The sequence below is a fragment of the Vicia villosa genome, linkage group LG1, assembly GCF_029867415.1.
Source record: "Vicia villosa cultivar HV-30 ecotype Madison, WI linkage group LG1, Vvil1.0, whole genome shotgun sequence".
In the NCBI taxonomy this organism is placed as follows: Eukaryota; Viridiplantae; Streptophyta; class Magnoliopsida; order Fabales; family Fabaceae; genus Vicia; species Vicia villosa.
Genome location: NC_081180.1, coordinates 6376452 through 6396016, shown reverse-complemented (window position 1 = coordinate 6396016; position 19565 = coordinate 6376452). Strand labels below are relative to the sequence as shown.

Below are 19565 nucleotides of genomic sequence, written 5' to 3'. Positions count from 1 at the left end.
ACTCAGACTTCCTAGTGTTGAGTATTATAAAAATCAGTTAAACCCTAAGTGAGACGATATTTCTATCTTTAAACATATAGTATGATCGTACTTGATCCCTTTACATAATAATAAGAGATTAAAAAATGCTCTACATGCTACAAAGAATTCTCAAAGGACTCTAAGACGGCTGAGAGACTAGCCGTGGATAATTCATTTAATATTTAGGCCAAGGAGGCACTCTCAAAGAGTATGTTTTCAAGGTCTCCTTAAACAACGGAGAGAGGCACCTTTTGTAGTAGATAAAGTATCCTACATAGAGGCCAGAGCTTTATCCTTCCTATCTACGCCCCTCGCCAAGAGCGTTACCTGGTCGACTGACGATTCAGGGAGATTGAGAGCACTCAAGGTATCGTCTATCTCAGTAAGAGACGCAAAAGCCTTGTGTGGTTCATACAGGTACACATCTGTTAGCTTGGAAATTATAGCTGAAAGAAGGTCAACGAAGAATGTTAATAGCTACATGGAAAATGTTATGTGTCAAAGAGTGTTGACTGAAAAAAGCTTTGATAGAGACTAACCCCGTTAGCTAAAGTAGTTAACTAACGGGGTAAGCATGGTTTGGAAGAATCTCAAGAGCAGATCCACAAAATTAGGATCACTCTCTCTTCAAAATATGTCCAAAATCTCAAAAAAGGCTACATAAGGAAAACCTTTGACACGATGTTGAAGTCAACTCGTCTACCAGACGTCAAGGACTTAGGATATTTTGGGATCCAAAGAATTGTAAGATGTTGTCTCAACACTAGAGATTTTCACAAAACACATTCGATAAGGAGGTAGTTATCTGCTTGGAGCAGTTACAAACATGGGATAATGGTTTTCGGCAGTTTGCAACTTTGACGATGTGGAGGCGCTTCAGAAGGCTGAAGTACACGTTCATAATACGTGTCCATTTTCTATGAATAAACTGTTGGAAACGGTTATCTTCATATTAGTATAAATAGCATACTCGTGCATTATAATCAAGGTTGCAAAATTCATATACTTCTCTATAGAACTGGAGTACCCGAGTCAAAGAGAGAAATAGTTTGTGAGGAACATGTATGAGTCCGCGTCCTTTTCTTTCATTATATTCATGTTTCCTTGATTGAAATGGTTTTATTTAATGTCATTTACTGCATTTTATCTTTAATTTCGTTTAGTGCACTTTCCTTCATTACTTTTATCCATGTTTTTCTTTAAAGTTTGCGCCTGTTTTGTCTTCATACAAACATTTATATTCACTTCGCAAACACTTTTTCATGTACATTTATTTTGCATAGATTGCTTCCGAAATTTTTCAAGTTAATCTCACAAGTGAACTAAATTTAACTCGTGATTGTTTGTTAAAAATACATGTGAACGGTATCCCGTTGGAGCGTCAGATTATGAATACTCTCCTCCAACAAATTTTTCTCTTTACGATGTTGATCAGATAGAGAGCATCCCAACGACTTGCCCTGCCAATGGAAATAACTGCGAAATCACGCTAGGTATAATACGCCAGACTTGACAACTCCTCTTCGAGAGCCTCGCCGATCAAGTTGGCAAGGTAGAAGTAGTCCTCCTCCGAATTAGAAACTTGGTGTTCTTTCAGAGTACGTGGTTCTGGTCTAGCCAAGAAGACAGGATCCAGAAGACCTGGTGTATGTGATGCCTGCCTGTTGCACCCCAATTTTTGACCTCTGAGATCCCATCATTTTCTAAGTGTTATGATCATTATTGTTATACCCCAAAATTTACCCGCGTTTTTTTTTTCAAAGAGAAGTCAACAGACTTCTGTCTAAAAATTTGGAGTTTTATACAATCTTGGATTTTTATTTCATAAATATCCTGATTTTATGAATACTCAATTTTTAGAATTTTTTATACAGTATTTTGGTTCGCTGTTAAATTTATTCTTACATAAACGCCAAATACTGTTTATCACTTCATACACTGTTTATTTGAGATTTATTTTCAGATAAATAATGCTGACGCAGTTGGTACAGAATTAAAATTTGCAGGCGCGGAGTCCGGGTTTCAGATTATACTGGTAACAATTAAATTATTATTGGTTTTATTTCCCACTAATTTTTATTTTTATACTATATTATTTTTTCAAAATCTCTTTCTTTCTTTTCAAATATCTTCCTTTCTTTTCAAATCTCTTTCTTTCAAATCAAATTCTAGCTTTATTCTATACCCCTTTCTTTTCAAAACCTACCATACTTTTTTTCAAATCCTACTACTATTCAAATTTTCCCTTTTTACGGTACCCCTCCATTCCCCAACGTCTCTATCTCTCTCTTTTCACTCTATAGATACTCCTCATTTTTTTCGTAATTGCTCACATCAAATTTCATTCATCTCCCAAATTTCTATCATACTATCTCCTAATCATTTTCTCTTCTTCCCCGGCAAAAACATGGCAAAGTGGGTGGATACGTTTCTTCTTGTGGTCATCACTGTTTTTGTGGTGATCATGTCCTTTTTCTGTCTGCATAGTCCTGAAAAATGCGGACCTGGGATGTTTACACTCCCGTACATCTATATACTGTTGTTTATAGCATGGATCTTTAATCGTCATACTTAAAGTTTGTCGTATTTGTCGCTTTCAATTAATGTACCGTTCATAATATTTGTCGTACTGTTTGTTATATTTTTTGTTATGTAATATTTGTACTGTCCGTATTAAATATTGTATTATCTGTTGTACCGTCATTTAATTATTAAGATGATATTATGCGTGTTTATTGCTAGTTAAATTTTTATTTCTATGCATTAAATCCTTTTCAATGTTATTATCGATAATTTCATTCGCGTACAGTATATATTTTTATGTTTTTGTTTTTCTAACAAACCATGTAAATAATTTTTCACCATTAACACAACAAAAACAAAGAGAAAAATTAACTTTAACTGTTAAGTTTTCACTTTAACTGTTACGTTAATACCCGGACAGCCAGTTACCAGTCAAACCCGCTATCAGCGCAATTCTCCGTGTTTGTACCATCAGTCAATTCAATATTTCGCACTTCAAATTTCCAAGATTTTTGTTCTAGAAGTCTTCTGATAATCACGTGACCAACAGAGACTCAACACTGCACAAAAATCAGGTACGCCTAACTGTCTCCTACACAAACAGTCCCTAACTAGGGTTTTTGTTTTTTTTCAGGAGAACGAGTTTTTGAGACCTCAAATGGATTTCATGGATCTCCATATGTCTCAAAGTACCACCAGACAAATTTTCAAACTTCGATTCGCTCGGACGCACAGGCAACAGCTCAAACAGTCAACAGACGACCAGTTTGACCAAAAAGTCAACAGACAGTCAAAAATGCAATTTTTTGTCAACATCCATATTTTGTCAAAAGATTCATCATGTGATCAATGGTTGATCATAATTCATCAAGAAAAGTTCAGAAATCGACAAAACTCCAAGTTTCAAAATTAGAGTTTTTTACCTAAAAGTCAACTGAACTTTGACCGACCATAACTCTCTCATAATTTATCAGAAAAATTCCAACCAAAGCTCATTCTCAAGGAAATTAAATTCTCTACAACTTTGATGTTGGGCCCAAGGTCAAGAAATGCTTCCGCATAAGAGATATAAGCCAAAACATTACAGGTCATTTTGAAAGTCAACAAAAAGCTGTTTATTGTCAAAGCCCATATCATTAAGATAACTTCTCCAAATGCAAAAAAGCTTCCAAAGTGGATTGTAGAGGACACCTTGGGCTTTCCAAAAAGTACAAGAACACTTTCATAGGATCAAAATTGAGGGAGATATGCCTTGATGAAGTTCACCTTTTTTGGAAAAATGCATGAAACAAGTAATGACCAAAACTTATTTTTTTTTCAAAAAAGGCCAATTCTTTTGTGATTCAATCTTGATTATAATATGGCTAAGGGCATTCACAACATATCCATGATTCATGATATTTTTATTTCATTTTTAATTGAATTTTATTCATTTAAAGTTTAATTAAAGTGAGATAATTCAAGGATAATGCAAGGAAGCTTCATGTGATGCAAGCAATGACCATTCAAGATTCTTAAAGATAATATTGCAAGATTGAAGAGAATAATACTTGAGTGATTAAACCATGGTTAAGTTTTTAACCTAGCATAAAATAATATTTCATTCTTTTTCCACAAAATTAATCATGACAATTCCAACTTGCTTGGCCTCCAAGATCAAACTCTTTGCCTATAAATAGAGCTTCATTTTCTTCATTCAAAAGGAGGAGGAGCCAAAGAGGAGCCAAAGGGAAAGAACAACAACAAACACCAAAGTCATAGTTTAAGCATTTTATATTTTTCAAAAGTTTCAAGAAACTTGTAAAAAATCAAGGCTCATTCAAATAGCCACCTTCAATTAATTTCAATCACTCTATTCCACTCTTGGGACATCATAGAGTAAGTACAATGTAGTTTTTAATATGTAGTAGTGTTAGGAGTTCATGAATTAAAAACTCCATATTTATGCATATTTTCAATTTCTCAAAAAAAATGTTTTAATTTTAGTTTTAAGTTGATAGTAATTATGTAAATATTGCTTTTTAATTATTTTCAACCAATCAAAAAACTCCAAAAATATTTTCCTTTTAGATTTAGGTTTATATTTTTATAATCTAATATTTGACATAAAAATATTTTATTTTTATTCATAGTTAATTTATTTTGCTTAATTAATTAGTAATTATGTATATATTTGCTTTTTTTTAATTATTTCTAATTATCAAAAAATTCGAAAAAAAATATTTTATTTTGTTAAATTAGATTTATATATTATATACTAATTTTATACATAACTAGATTTATTTTTCTTGTTAAGTTTAATTATTTGTATAATTATTTGTTTAATTAGCTTTTAATTAACTTAAAAACATAAAAAAAAACAAAAAAAAATGAATTAGGTTTAATTTGTTTTAGATTTAAGATTTTGTCATTTTATTTTCTCCTAACCTAATTATACTTTCAAAATATCTCTTTTATTATTGTGTAAATTTTTCACAATTTCAGGTTTATTTTTGTATATTATTTGATATTATTTCTTATCTATTTCTTTGTCCCGAATTGGAATAAAAGATCAAATATGGCAGAGATTGTATGCAGTTGATTTAAGACATTTAGAAATTTATCGTGTAGTCGCTATGATTTTATCAAGCTTCTGATAAATTTTCATTAACTTTAAATCCGAGATCATCATTCACTCACCATCGATCTTCACTAACATCGTGGATATACTTGACTAGCTTCAAGATGATTCGCGTGTTAACATACTAACAATTGACTTTAATTTCCGCATTTTATGATATTGTTCTTTATATTTCTTGTTTTATGCTTTATTTTATCATTAGTATTATTTATGTTTCTGTTATTTTCTTTTTGTCCATTTGGACGTATTATTTATGTTTCTATTATTTTCTTTTTGTCCATTTGGACGTATTATTTATGTTTCTGTTATTTTCTCTTTGTCCATTTGGACGTATTATTTATGTTTATGTCATTTTCTCTTTGTCCATTTGGACATATTATTTATGTTTCCGCTATTTTTTCTTTGTCCATTTGGACATATTATTTATGTTTCCGCTATTTTTTCTTTGTCCATTTGGACATATTATTTATGTTTCCGTTATTTTTCTTTGTCCATTTGGACATATTATTTGTGTTTCCGCTATTTTCTCTTTGTCCATTTGGACATATTATTTATGCTTCCGCTATTTTTTCTTTGTCCATTTGGACGCATTGTTTATGTTTCCGTCATCTTCCTTTTGTCCACTTGAACCATATTTTTACCTTTGAGCTAAAACATTAATAATCAAGATAAAACTTTAAAAAAAAGCACTTTGCACACTTGCACCTCTATGGTTTTCCCTCTTATTACTTTTTTTTAAATCATACCATCATTTAAGAAAAGTATTAAATGCATAGGAAAGATCTTATAAATTGAGAGTAGGTAACTCCTAATTGCTTGCTCAAACACCTTTCATTTACAAACAACGTGTTTTCAAAACTTCTCATCTATTTCCAAAAACTTTCATCTGGTATTTGAAGGGCATTATTCCCGGTGAAACTCTTCAGAGACCTATGTGACCTATTGTCCATCTCCACTTCTTCTATTTTCAAATCAATAAAGCATTTAAACAAAAGTGAGCTAAGCAATTAAGAGCTCATGGATAACCATGGATACAAAGGGTGCTTAAAACCTTCCCTTTGTATAACCAACCCCCCGAACCCAAAATCTGTCAAAAGGCCTTTCCTGTTCTTTTATGCCTTTCCTATTTGGATAAAATAAAAGTCGGTGGCGACTCTTGCAAAAAAAAATATCAAAAACAAAAAAAAGAGCAAGGAGTCAGTTCGCGAAAAACCGAGTTACACTGTCGAGAGTCACCAAGGATACCAACACCTCTAGCAGACCCCGAGGAGATTTCCCCTTGAGAACCCGACTGAAAGGGCTGAGGAAAAATCCTCAATATCCCAGTCAGGGGAGGAATATCAACTGGAATTGAAGTGTTTGAATGACCAGCAACAACTGGGGTGATTCGGATTCCCTGTCTTAGTTGGCGGATTGATTCCTCGTTCTTCATCGGATATAGAAATAATAATTACCAAAGTTAAAAGCAATATAGACATCTAAACTAATGGCAAAGGGCAAGAATGTTGGAAACTCTTCTAAAATTTCCTTCATATCCTCCTTAGTATGAGCATCCATCAACAAAAGAATTTCAATAAGTCGTTTTAAACTTTTCCTTGAAGCTTCATCCCGTGGATTGATTCCCCCGACATGACCTGACTCTTTGACAAAGGTAAACAGTTGTTTCCGAGATAAAGTTCCTCCTGGGATAGATCGCTCTCCTTGTAGACGTACGATTTATTCTCCGTCACGAAATGATCTTTGGTCTAGTACATGCAAAACAAGCGGTATTCATATTTTCCATCCTGATCCATATGGTACACACTATTGTATAAGCCTCTTGAAGTCTGAAGCAATGAATAACTTGCACCAAATTAATCAATCCATGGCCCCGCGTCTGGATTGTTGAGCTATGTTATACTCTGAAAATGTGGAAGAAAATGAATAAACAAGGCTTTCCCCCCGATATTTGTACTAGTACTGAAAGACTTAAATATACGCCTAACTCGCAGGGTGCAACTGCGAAGGAGCAATTATCTAGTGACTAAAAACCTCGATCTCAAATTCGTTGAAGGGAAAGCGTCATACCCACATATAAGGGAATGGTGCATTCGTCATATTCACTATAAATACTTTTGTCTACATCAGGGGCCAATACACCCCAATCTGAAGAAAAACCTACATCCAGAAAAGTTATTATCAAGGTTTTCCTCTCGAGCAAAGATATAAATAGTTGATGGAGTGACCGAATCAACCAAAAAAGCACAAAAATCTTTTTTTGATTTTAGAATCATGATAGACACTACTTTCTTATCAGAATACATGATAATTTTTAACTATTGAGATGTCTCAATACCCTATTAATGTAGACATATTTATGATGAATGTGGCTTCTTATTTTCGAAGTTGCACCACTTCCAACTTACATCTCGCTTATAGGATGTTAGTAAAACATAACTTTTATGTATTAGCGAATATTATTCTTCGTTGATCCTTTTGGCATTCATTACCTCGTTAATGAAGTTTTTGTTCTTGGAATTAGTGCTTTTAAATATTTGGTTGCCCATTATACAAAGGATGAAGGATGAGTTCTCTCTCGAGATTAATTTTGTGCAAAAAAAATCCCAAAAAAAATATATAATAGAAATCGAAGTATATTGAGCGGTGTTAGTTATACCACTCGGCGTGGATGCTCTAAGCTTCCAAATTTTGTAAAAACACTCCTCCAATTCAAATTCTCATATTTTTCATACATATCTAATAAATTATTTCTCAAGCAAATGCTCAATAGTATAGCAGCTTTGATCAAATCATATGCTGAATCAACAGCGTCACTTTAATATGTTTAGAAACAATCACACTCCAATAAACTGCGGTTAGGCTAGAATGCCATTGAACTATTATTATAATCCACAAAGATAACTCAAATGTCTGCCTAGCCAGTCGCCTCACAACTTCAGCAACACCTAACATCAATCTTGAAACAACAACAAACAAGATCTGCACCTACAATAACGACCTTCATCTCTTTCTCATCTTCATTGAAGAAGACAAGATGCGTAGATATGAATGAACAGAGGGATCTTAAAGAAGTGTGATGGGTAGATCTTAAAGAAGAAAGAGATGATAGGAGAGGAAGATGATGAGTATGAGAAGAGATGGTTTTTGTTAAATGAATTTCTTTGTTTCTAAATGTGAACAAATATTTGAAGATGATGACCAAATGATGAAAGATGCTGGTGTGGCAAACACATGAGACATATTAAAAGTGTCACATCACCTTTGTGCAAGATGATTTTCCTTTGGCCATCAGTAGTTCAAACAGTTGGAACGCAGCACTCATTAAGAAGCACATTGGTCCCCTCCAAAAGAAAAAGAAAACAGGCTATATTTCTTTTTGGTCGTAAGAAGATATGCTGCTGCTTCTTTTCTTTTTTTGACTCAAGAAGCCTCAACGTAAAAATACAAATGAACCGACCCCCTTTGAAAAAGACTATCTACGTATGATGACAGAAAAATATAAACAACACAATTAGATGCTTCACTGAATTACTAGCAAAACATGAAAATTCGGTCTCTTTTTTTTTTTTATAAAAGTTTGAATACACTGGAATATACCTCAGGTTACCACCTTTTCCATCCACACCATCAAACAACTTATTCATATGAGCAAACCACCCCAGGAAAAACATAACTAAATTTTTATCTTATCTTATACGTTACTATGCTGCAGTTAAGAAGCATTTTTCAAAACCCATTCCACCAGAGTAGAAACGCCAAATCCAGTCGCTGTGCGCTTCTTGTCATTCCACACAGGACCAGCCATGTCAATATGCAACCATTGAACCTTTTCATCAACAAACTGCAACACCAAAATTGTTTTAGATTACAACAGTTAAAGTTCCAGTTTCACACAATCACTTGAAGAAATGTGGAGCTAAAAAATACAGAATATTGTTCAGATGTCCAATAAACTTGAGAAGAAAAATTCAAACAGTTAAGATAATCTATATCATTATTATGCACATACCTGTTTCAGGAAAAGGGCAGCGGCAATAGAACCACCTGGTCTTCCACCAGTGTTCAACATATCAGCCACTCCTGATTTCATTGTTTCCCAGTAGCTTTCTTCTAATGGCAGCCTCCAAAATTTCTCTCCACTCACTTCAGAAGCTTCCAAAACTTCTTTTACCAGCTCATCACTAGGTGAAAACACACCTTCAAAATAATAGTTTGCAGTAATAATTAGCCATTGCTTGACGGTTTAATCCTCCCCCAAGTTTAGCTCTACTATTTCCTCCAAAATGCTAAAATTTAAGGAGATTATAGTGCCAACAAAAATATTGAGACTTTTTCCTGATTTTTATAAACAAATTTTGGTATACCGTAGTAAAAGAATGTTTAATCCATAAGCAACATATTAGTTTTACATCTTTACCTGCGATTGAGGGCCCAAGAGCAACTACGCATGCCCCTGTTAAGGTTGCCAAATCAACAATCTGAAGAAGAGTTTATCTGCCAGTTAGCACTATTCTAAAACCAAACCACACACCTAAAAAAACAAGTTTAAGTTTGTCTAGATGGATACTAGAAAACAGACAGAAGATGAGAAGTTTGTTTAATTAAAAAAGACCAAAATCAGCACTATTTCAGCAAATCTTGGTACATAACAACAGAACTAGATTCTTTTAAGAAATGAGAATGGTAGATATTAAAGAGAAATGTTGGCAATACCCTCTTTATGATTAATTCAATTTTTTTGAAAAGTTAATTTCATTGCATTGTAAATTGACAACTTTCTAAGAAATGTTTCAACATTTTGGAGAATGAACCAATCATAAAGAGTGTACTGACTCAAGAATATGTAAATATGAGTGTCATACTAGCATTTCTCTTTCATTGCATGATTGAAAAAATTTACCAAATCTATTAAGTGAAACATTAAATGTGAAGCAAATGTTTTGGGAAGGCGACCAATATATGTCATGATTTATAGGGATGCATTCATACTACAAAGAAAGAAAGATGCAAATGCCTTGCTTCATACCTTATCAACACCTTGGTTACAAGCATAAACCAGAGCATCTGCTAGGGTAAGTCTTCCCTCAGCATCAGTGTTGTTAACCTACACACAAAGCTCAACCAATGTAAATTTCCTAGTAAATCATGTAAAATGTTAATGTTTAACAAAATCAAGGTCAAATACAACACAGGTTCTATTACATTGTTGATAGTTCACAGCAGTTGGAACTTCAATAATCTTCGCTTGCAATGTATTTGTATGCATATATTTATTAGTACCAGGTATAGCAACAATAGATTAGTAGTTTCAGTACTGATACACTGAAAATGATAATCAAGACTTACATCCTAAAATATCATAAATGATGCATTTTATTGTCATTCAATTGTTTAAATAAAATATCCGAAAAAGAAGAAGCAATGACAAATCCATTGGAGCTTATGATACGACAATGACAACAACAACAACCAAGCTTTATCCCACTAAGTGGGGTCAGCTACATAGATCAAATTACGCCATAATGTTCTATCAAAGACTGTGTTTCTATCCCATGTACATATTTAACAAGTTCGAAAGATTGCAATGTAATGTTTGAAACAAAAACAAAAACCCATCAAATACTATGCACCAATACCACATACAAGTATAAGTTAAGCTTACTGTACAATTAAAAAACAAATACCTAGTAAACCCTCACCTCAATAGTCTTTCCATTTGAAGCCGTGAGAATGTCTCCGGGCCTCATACCTGTTCCACTAATCATATTCTCACAAGCTGCAACTATAAAATGAACCTGCACATGCAAGACTTTTATTACACCGCAAAACATAACACAATATATCCACTATGCAAAGTCTTGACATAAAATTGAAACAAATCAAAGGACCAAAGATACTATAGACAAAAAGAGAAATCATGAACAGGGACTTCAGTGACTAACCTCCACTCCAAGAGGTTTGATTTGACCAAGTGCTTTTGCTGCGCCAAAAACTGCAGCTGAACCACCCATATCAAATTTCATGAGTTCAACTGAACAGCCAGGTCCGGTCTTGATGTTGTAGCCCCCACTAATAACAAGCAGATAACATTAAAAAAAAGTAAGAGAAAAAAAAAACTTTTAAGTTGTTATCAAACAATAAAAGCGAATGAGAAGGGGAGGAAATTCATGGACTCCTCAATTTTTTTAAGAGTTAAAACAGCATATGTATTTACACAAATAAGTAGTATGCCATTGTGGCAAATTAATTAGCAATGCATGTAACCATGGATAATACAAAAGGGGGAAAATCCCATTTCAGACAGATCACTATCGTATTGAGGTGTTGTAGATTTTAAAAAAACATGGTTTAGTGAATTACCTGTCAAAAGTCAAACCTTTTCCGACCAAAGCCAGCTTGACATTGACTGGACCACTTGGAGGTTTGTAACAAAGATGGATAAAATGGGGAGGGTTTGCTGAAGCTGCAGCAACACCAAGATAGGACCCCATTTTTAACTCCTTACATTGTTCAGCATCTAATATTTTAGCAGTGAAAACATCACTGTAGGTGGAGGCAACCTTAGATGCTTCTTCTGCCAACACCGCTGGAAAAAAAGAAAAAAAATCAAGTAAAGATCAAGTTTTAGAGATGCACATATGCATATGTACATATATTTATACATGTAAAACACAATTTTAGGTGGCAAATGAACCTGGAGTGAGAACATTAGCAGGTGAGTTTACAAGCTCCCTTCCAAAAATTATTCCGGAAGAAACATCCTCAGCATACTTGAGCTTTTTCTCCAATTCAGGTCCAGTTCCAAGACCAATAATTTCAACGGATCTAAGTACTGATTTCTTAGATTCTGACCTGTATCTCTGATCTTCAAATAATCCCAGTACAGCACCTAGCACAATTCAAGCCCACACATCAAATGTAACTATAAAAATCACAAGCCAACATGCACAAACACACACATGCTATAGAATCACAAATCATAAAAAATCATTACCAGATGCAATTGCAAAGGCAGTACTAAGCTTTGATTCTGAAGAAAGTCCTTCAGAAGAAGCAAGAACAATGGCAACATTGCTAGCCTGAGCAGACTTAGCAGCCGCAACAACAGCCTCGCCGAAACCCTTGAACAGTGCAGTAGTGGAAGGTGACTGTCCAAGACCAATCAAACCAACCCTCTTTGATCCAAGTCCTTTAACTCTAAGAACAGTCGATTGGCCAACTTTACCAGAGAAATCCTCTTCAGAGGAAGCCTCAGCTAACAGACCATTCAACTTAGAGTCAATCTTACTCAAGATCAGATTCTCAAATCTTGATTTTGAATCTCTTGTTAGGTCTTTCTCCGTAACACCAACTGCCAGTATATCTCCTTTCCATTCAGTCACATCAACATCCGTGGCAGAAAAAGAGATCTTCTTTCAGGAATTTTCACAAACACATAAAAGACATTCTCAGTATCACAAAAATAAAACATATGATCACAGACAAATAAAAACTTTAAAACATAAATGAACACCCAACAGCGAGAAAATCAACAGATTAACGAAAAATGTTATGGGTAACGAGGGGTGGAAAATTGACCTTAGGGGTTTCGATGATGGCGGGGTGAGTGAGGCCAAGGTTGGTGGCACGTGCGGGAGTGTGCGACATGAGCTTCGTCGTTGAATGATAACGCTTAGGAAATGAAACAGAGTGAATGCGCGAAGTGAGTTTTGAGAGAAACAGAGAAGAAGATGATTTTGAGAAAGAAACGACAATGGAAGTTGCTATGGTAGCCATTTGGGTGTGGGAGAGTCTACCTTATTTATAATGAACCATCACATCTTATTCATCCAAAAATGCTTTTTGTAATTTTGGATTCACTCTGATTTTTTTATTAGAGATGAACAATTGATGAATGAATCTCATCCATATTTTGAATTAAATACATTATTTAATGTACCTAAAAAAAAGAATATTTGCTTATAATAATGGTCGGAGAGTGTATATATCTTTTATAAAAAAGATGGGAGAAAATCCCAATCATTTAAATTTAGGTTTAAATAGTCAATTTGTCTTTGTAAGTTGGCATGTTTTTATTTTCCGTCTATGTATTTTATTTTATTTTTTGGGGAAAAATCCTTAAATGTTAAAGTTTATTTGGTTTTAGTCCATGACGTCGGCCCTTTGTTAAAAAAAAAAAGGGTAATGTTGTTAACGTTGTTGACTCAATCCAAAAGAAAGTTATATTTCAAAATAATATTCTTATTCCTCATTCAAGCATTATCTTCTTATTTCCTCCATTTATGCATTATCTTATTTTTTCCTCAATTTCTGCACATTAAAGCATGTATACCTCCTATGTTGGGAACTCAACCTCATTTTAAATCCCAAATAATGGTTGCAATAGATCAACGAGGATGTTTGTGTCCAATTCCAATAAAACCCTAAAAGAAGATATTGGAAATGTGCAAATTTGGGGGGTAAGTTCTTGTTCATTATTTATTATTGATTGTTTGTTGTTAATATGATTATGTTAATGTTCATTGTTGATTATTCATGTGATGATGTTAATGTCCATTGTTCAAATTCAAAGGCAATGAGAAGTTGTAAACTCTTCATATGGGATGATGAACTTGAGAGTCATCCTCCATATGTTCTCAACATATCAAGTGAACACTTAATCTCAAGTGCATGCAATTGCTCAGAGGTTGTGAAAGGCTTAACTAGCATTACGAAAGACTTTGAGTGTAGGAAAAATGAGGAGATAAAGATGAAGTTGGACATTGAAAATAATAAAGCCAAGTTGTTTAAGATTTTGTTGATTGTCTATTGGATATTGTGTTTTGCATGCATACAGATTTTTACTTGATATTTGTAAAATGATTTTGAATGTGATAATTGGAGCTTGTGTCTTTTTGTGTTTCGTCCCTATAAGTTTTGGAGTTAATGACTTTCGTCTCTGTAATGGTTAACTAATTAATGATTGAAGTTGAAGATTTTGCAAGAATTACACAATTGTTAAGTACATACGACACAAATTAAACTTGTCATATTTTGCTAAAACTAGGCGCGCTCTTAGTATCTTTCATATTTTGTGATTGATTTTTTGTTGTTGGGCCGGCAGGAGAAAATTAAACGATTGTCATTCCTGACTAGAATCATATGAGTCAAATTGGTTGGAGATGAGAAAAGATGGAGGTTGGAGATGATAAAATGAAGGCATGAGATGAAAAAATGGAGGTTTGAGATTAGAAAAAATAGAGGTTAAAGATGGATTGAGGAAGAAGAGGATGGATTTGAAAAATTAAATTTTTTTGGATTTCGTCCTCCCAGGCCACGCCAGCAAAACGCTTGTCATGTAAGCGTTTTTGTAATAGCGTGTTGACGTCGGAGTTAAAACCAAATGAATATCAATATTTGAGGACTTTTTCCAACAACAAAAAATACAAGGAAGGAAACCAAAAACACGCCAATTTACATGTACGAATTAACTATTTAAGCCTTAAATATATAATATAAGGTTACTGTTTTGGAAGAAAAAAAAGTGCCCCTTTTTATATTTAGTTGCGTCTTATTTCTAATGGTAAAAAATGTCCTTTTTTAAAATTAAATTAAATGTCTTTGTTGGGTCAAATTGAAACTTTGGTCAAATATCTCTTAGTCATCTTTTACCATATTATTTTCTTCAACTTATACCCTTTCTAACACAAAATCCATGCCATTTACTCAGTTGATTCAGATTAAACCACCAACTTACCCCAAATGGTTGTTAAATCAATCGCCCATTTTCTCATCATTGAATTTCTATTCACCCCATTCACTTATCATAAACCTATATCCTTAATCACATCTCCTTTTATATCTCTCCTTTTGCTCATTTCCCATCATCTTCCTCAACATCTATCTTCTTTCAACAACCTCTCTCATTTTACTAATAATCCCTTATTTCAAACTCAAGTAATGTAAACTTTCATCTTCCCTTTAGTCAAAATACGACATCTATTTTGCTTTAGAAATAAGATATGTGGTAGAATAATACTACAACTTTATGTTTAAGGAATACCATAAATTTTTGTCATTCATTATAGAAATTCCATTTCATCATTGCCTAGACTGTTAGGCTGCCCTAGACAATAATGTCACGTTGAACAGCCGCCATGCGTCATAAAGCGCCAGACAACACACTAACCCAATCGATGTTTCGTATTCCAAATCCAAACGAAACGTTTCTTGAGATTTAAAGTGTCTCCCTGATTGGTCACCAATTGTACTTATGTTCCACCAATTATCTGGTAAAAAGCAGTCATTTCAATAACACTATGGTTTGTCTGTTCTTTGTTTTGATTCAGTATTTCACATTTTGCAATTAGATGTTATTTTTAGTTTTCAGTAGATTTAAATGCTTTTGATCGCTTGTTTTGGTAGTATTGGTGATTTTAGGTGCAAGGAAGAATCACCGAGAAAATGGCACTAGAACAGAAGGAAAGAAGCGTGAAAATGTTGGGGCAGAAGCTGACACAGGTGCCCGTGTTAGGGGACACGGCCGTGTCAGCCCACAACATCAAAGGAGGCATTTTTGGAGAAGTCAGAAGCTGACACGGGTGCCAGTGTCAGGGGACACGGCCATGTCAGCTGGAGCGGTCTGATTTTCCTGATTTTCTTTGTTTCATTATTCCAAGTATCATTAAGGGTGTTCTGGACTTTTCGCATGGAGGGAAAGTAACCTAACACTACTTAGAACTAGATTGGAAGAAGTTTTGGTATCTTGGATCATTTTGAAGAATTTTACGGAGGAGAGAGGAGAAGAACAAATTCGAAGAACGGAGATCTTCAAGGGCAAAGTGCAATTGAAGATCAAAGAAGACCGGGTTTATTGTAATGTATATCATCTCTTTTATGAATTCTTTAAATATTATGAGTAGCTAAACCCCCCAATGCTAGGGGGTGTCCCTGAATTGCCATTGTTATGAATCTTATTTCCATCAATTTATGTTATTGAAGTTTTATAAGTTTATCTTTATTGTGCAAAAGTCTTAATGCTTTTTTTATCGGACAAATAGTTTTCAGATTTACGGCTGAGATTTAGGTCGGACAAACCAACTCAACGCATTTTGCACAATAATACTTCGGTGAAATTGCTTAGGAATGAGGATTTAACTGTAGTAACCGTTTAAATCTTGATAAATATTATTATATCGCTTGATGTTATCTTTAATGGCTAAGGAATTAGGATTAGAAATAAACACCAAAGATTTTCCGTTAAGGAATTAAGGAAAACGATTATTGAGATTTGGTAGTAAACTCTTATAACAATATTTCATAAAGAGTGGACTCAAGTTTATTTCAAGGCAATTTAAACACCTAACCCTAGCATACTTTTTAATCTGTTCAAAACCTTTATTTTACGATTGCTTTAATTTGTTACAATTTAGTATAATTTCTCAACAAACAACAAAACTCCCATGATATTTTTTTCAATTGAATAATTGTAGAACTTGTATTTCCTACGCAATCTTCGAGTTCGATAGTGGGTATCAACCTCTATTTAAACTACATCGATGAAAATAATACACTTGCTAATTTTCTGATCACTCCCCATATCCTTGGCTGAAACGACTCTTTACTCCCAACGAGTTCGGCCTTTCCTCGGTCATGATGCGAGCACCCAATGTCGAAGACGTCCCTCAAACCTCTCTAGGGATTGAAGGCTCTCCCCGACGGACATTTCTTCGGTCACACGCTTGGAAAAGTCATTTGCTCCTAGCAGGAACAACAACTTAGGGGACTCCTGTTTTGGTCTAGGCCGAGCAGGCCCAACACTTATACTAGGGTCGAACAGGCTCAATCCTTGAGTTAGGGCCGAGCAGGTCCATTCACGCTTCAGGCCCAATATTGCGCACACCAGCCGTTACAAGCGCCAATCCCCATGCCAACTAAAGAGCACGTGGTCAAACCCACTAGCGTAGGATTCAGGCAACTCCCTCCAAACCCTACATTATGTTCACCCACAATATTTGTCACTTGCTGACTCAGCCCTACCACATAGGATCCTGACAGATTCCTAGCACGTGGGCCTCCACTAAATTCGGCCCAAGTAGGGAATCTTGGCCCATCGCTGGGGGCTATAAATACCCTCTTTCATTAGAGGGTCATGGTATTCATAATTTTCACTCTCTTAACCTCTGTACTTGCTCTCCCTACTCAAACACTTACTTTAGCATCGTAGTACCTTGCAAGTACATTCATCCCAGTTCACAGAAGTCCAACACGTTGCAGACCTTGACGATCTTTCTGATTAGGTGAGATCAAAAATAAAATAGAGAAATTGATTTTGTGAGTTGGGTAAAATAGGGGGACCAAAACTGTAATTTAGTAAAAAATTTATACTGAGATTAATTAATTTCAATATAGCATAATATATTTCAGTATCAAAATTTAAAAATAAAATTTGATATGTGTAAAATCTAATTCAACCAATAATATTGAAATTATTAAGTTAACAAAATTAAAGTTGAAACTTCACATAAATTTTAAACGTGCTTGTAACTTTGTGAGACTTCTAACTCAAATTTTAAGTTAGGTAGAAATTCAAAAAATTGAAAAAGTAAGACACCATAAACACTTAATGACATTGAGATTTTTCCTTTTTTTTTCAAACTAATTAAAAGCTGCCAGGAACTTCACGTTAACGCTATGAAAATGACATGGAAATTGTAAATAGTAACAAAGCACGACTTGGAAATTGTCAAAAAAAAGAAAGACGACATGGAAATTTGAAAGAATATATCTATATAAATCTATAAACTAATCAGAATATTGAGTAAAAACATTAGAAGGTTAATTATAATTAGAGTTTAGAAGATGCATATCATCTCTTTCTCCTCCTTTCGCAATTTCCTCATCATGCTTGCGTTAATTTTCAGTGTTATTTTCTTATTGCACTCAACTGGGGTTAATGCAGGTTTGTATTATTTTTGTTTTTTATTTTATTTTTAAGTGATGAAATTCTGACTATTAAATTACTATAAAATATAATTGATTTATTGATTTATTTTACAGATGCCGAGATAGAGATTATGAAAAAATTGGGTCTCATAGAAAGACAGAGAGATTTGCCACCTCCTCCACCAGAATTTGCTGATTCACCACAACCAGCACTATAGAAATTCTATAATATGGGACTGTTTGATGAACAAAATAAAGGAGTTGAATAAATTGTACTTAAGAAAAAAATTATAAGGTGTTCTATATATGTCTCTTTAAGCTCCTCCACTCAATCTTCAAACAGATATTATATCATCCATTTAGTATGAAATTTAATTATATATATAGTTTTATTGGTTTATCAAATAAACTTAATTGATTTTAAATAATTAAAAATTAGTTTTTTTTTTTAATTTCACAATTAAGATATTTGATGTTCCAGTAACTGTTTTCAATTAAGATGTGTAAAAGTGACAAAATGATTTATATTAGAATATATTAATATTATTTAATATTATAAATTAAATTTTGATCATTGAAACATTATGGACTTTTTATTTAAAAAAAAGTGAAAATGCATTAAGCTCAAAACTCATGTTGACACATTAAAAACAATCATAAGAAATTTCTATCAGTTTAATTTGAAATTTTGAATTCGAATTCACCTATCCATTTGAGTCTTTCCATGCTTGATGGATGTTTCTTTTGTTGTAGTGTCAATCAATAGTTGAAGTGCACAAATTACTCTTCAAAGAGACTTTCTTACCCCTACTAACTGAAATAGGGAGCTTCCCTAATATCATTTTATGCCCAAGCCTGATTCTCCTTTTGATGAGTTATCCATATTTTATTTCATATATTTGATGATGGAGGACTCTAATTCAAGACACTCATATCTGCAGAAAACAAACAATAATCCGTATATTTTTTTAGAAAGATATTCAGTTGAGACCACATTCTTGTACTTGTGTAAGAATAGAAACTTTGAGATAACAAAGGTATCTTTTTGACCAGCAAATGCAGCTTGAAAATAGAGCAAGGCGAAGTCGTATTTCCTTCACAGTGTTCTTACAAATGCACGTTGAGAAGGTTGAAGATGAAGAGATTAAGAACCTAAAAGTAGGGTTTGAAATGAAACTACTCCAAATGAACAAAATTCTGGGTTTTTGTGGATATAGCAAGTAAGGGTATTAATGTCATTGTATTGGGTGAATATATCATGTGGAAAATCAATTCATTAAACAGTTAAAAAAAACACTGCCACATTAGCTTTTTTGATGATGTGACCTGATAAAGGTCCAAAATGAAACTTTTAAAATTTTTTTGAGGTCATTCTTACAACTTTTTTTTCCAGAGAATTTTTCAAACCAAACCCATATAACAAGGGTAAAATATGTATTAATCCTTTAATATTTTATGTTTTTGACATTAAATGATC

General features: G+C 33.7%; 1 protein-coding gene and 1 long non-coding RNA gene across 2 annotated transcripts; one reads left to right on the top strand and one right to left on the bottom strand.

Moving 5' to 3' along the window:
* Window positions 1-8663: 8663 nt before the first annotated feature.
* On the bottom strand, window positions 8664-12958 carry LOC131627473 (leucine aminopeptidase 1-like). Its single transcript, XM_058898331.1, has 10 exons — window positions 12743-12958; window positions 12159-12573; window positions 11859-12053; window positions 11525-11750; window positions 11107-11233; window positions 10864-10959; window positions 10191-10268; window positions 9582-9642; window positions 9174-9361; window positions 8664-9005 (listed from the first exon to the last, which is right to left on the bottom strand). Exons 1-10 carry the CDS (start codon window positions 12938-12940, stop codon window positions 8877-8879), a joined length of 1713 nt encoding a protein of 570 aa, XP_058754314.1. The 5' UTR covers window positions 12941-12958; the 3' UTR covers window positions 8664-8876.
* Window positions 12959-17972: 5014 nt separating this feature from the next.
* LOC131627496 (uncharacterized) lies at window positions 17973-18411 on the top strand. The gene is made up of 2 exons (XR_009291486.1): window positions 17973-18104; window positions 18203-18411. It is a non-coding gene; the product is annotated as an uncharacterized LOC131627496 (long non-coding RNA).
* Window positions 18412-19565: the final 1154 nt, after the last annotated feature.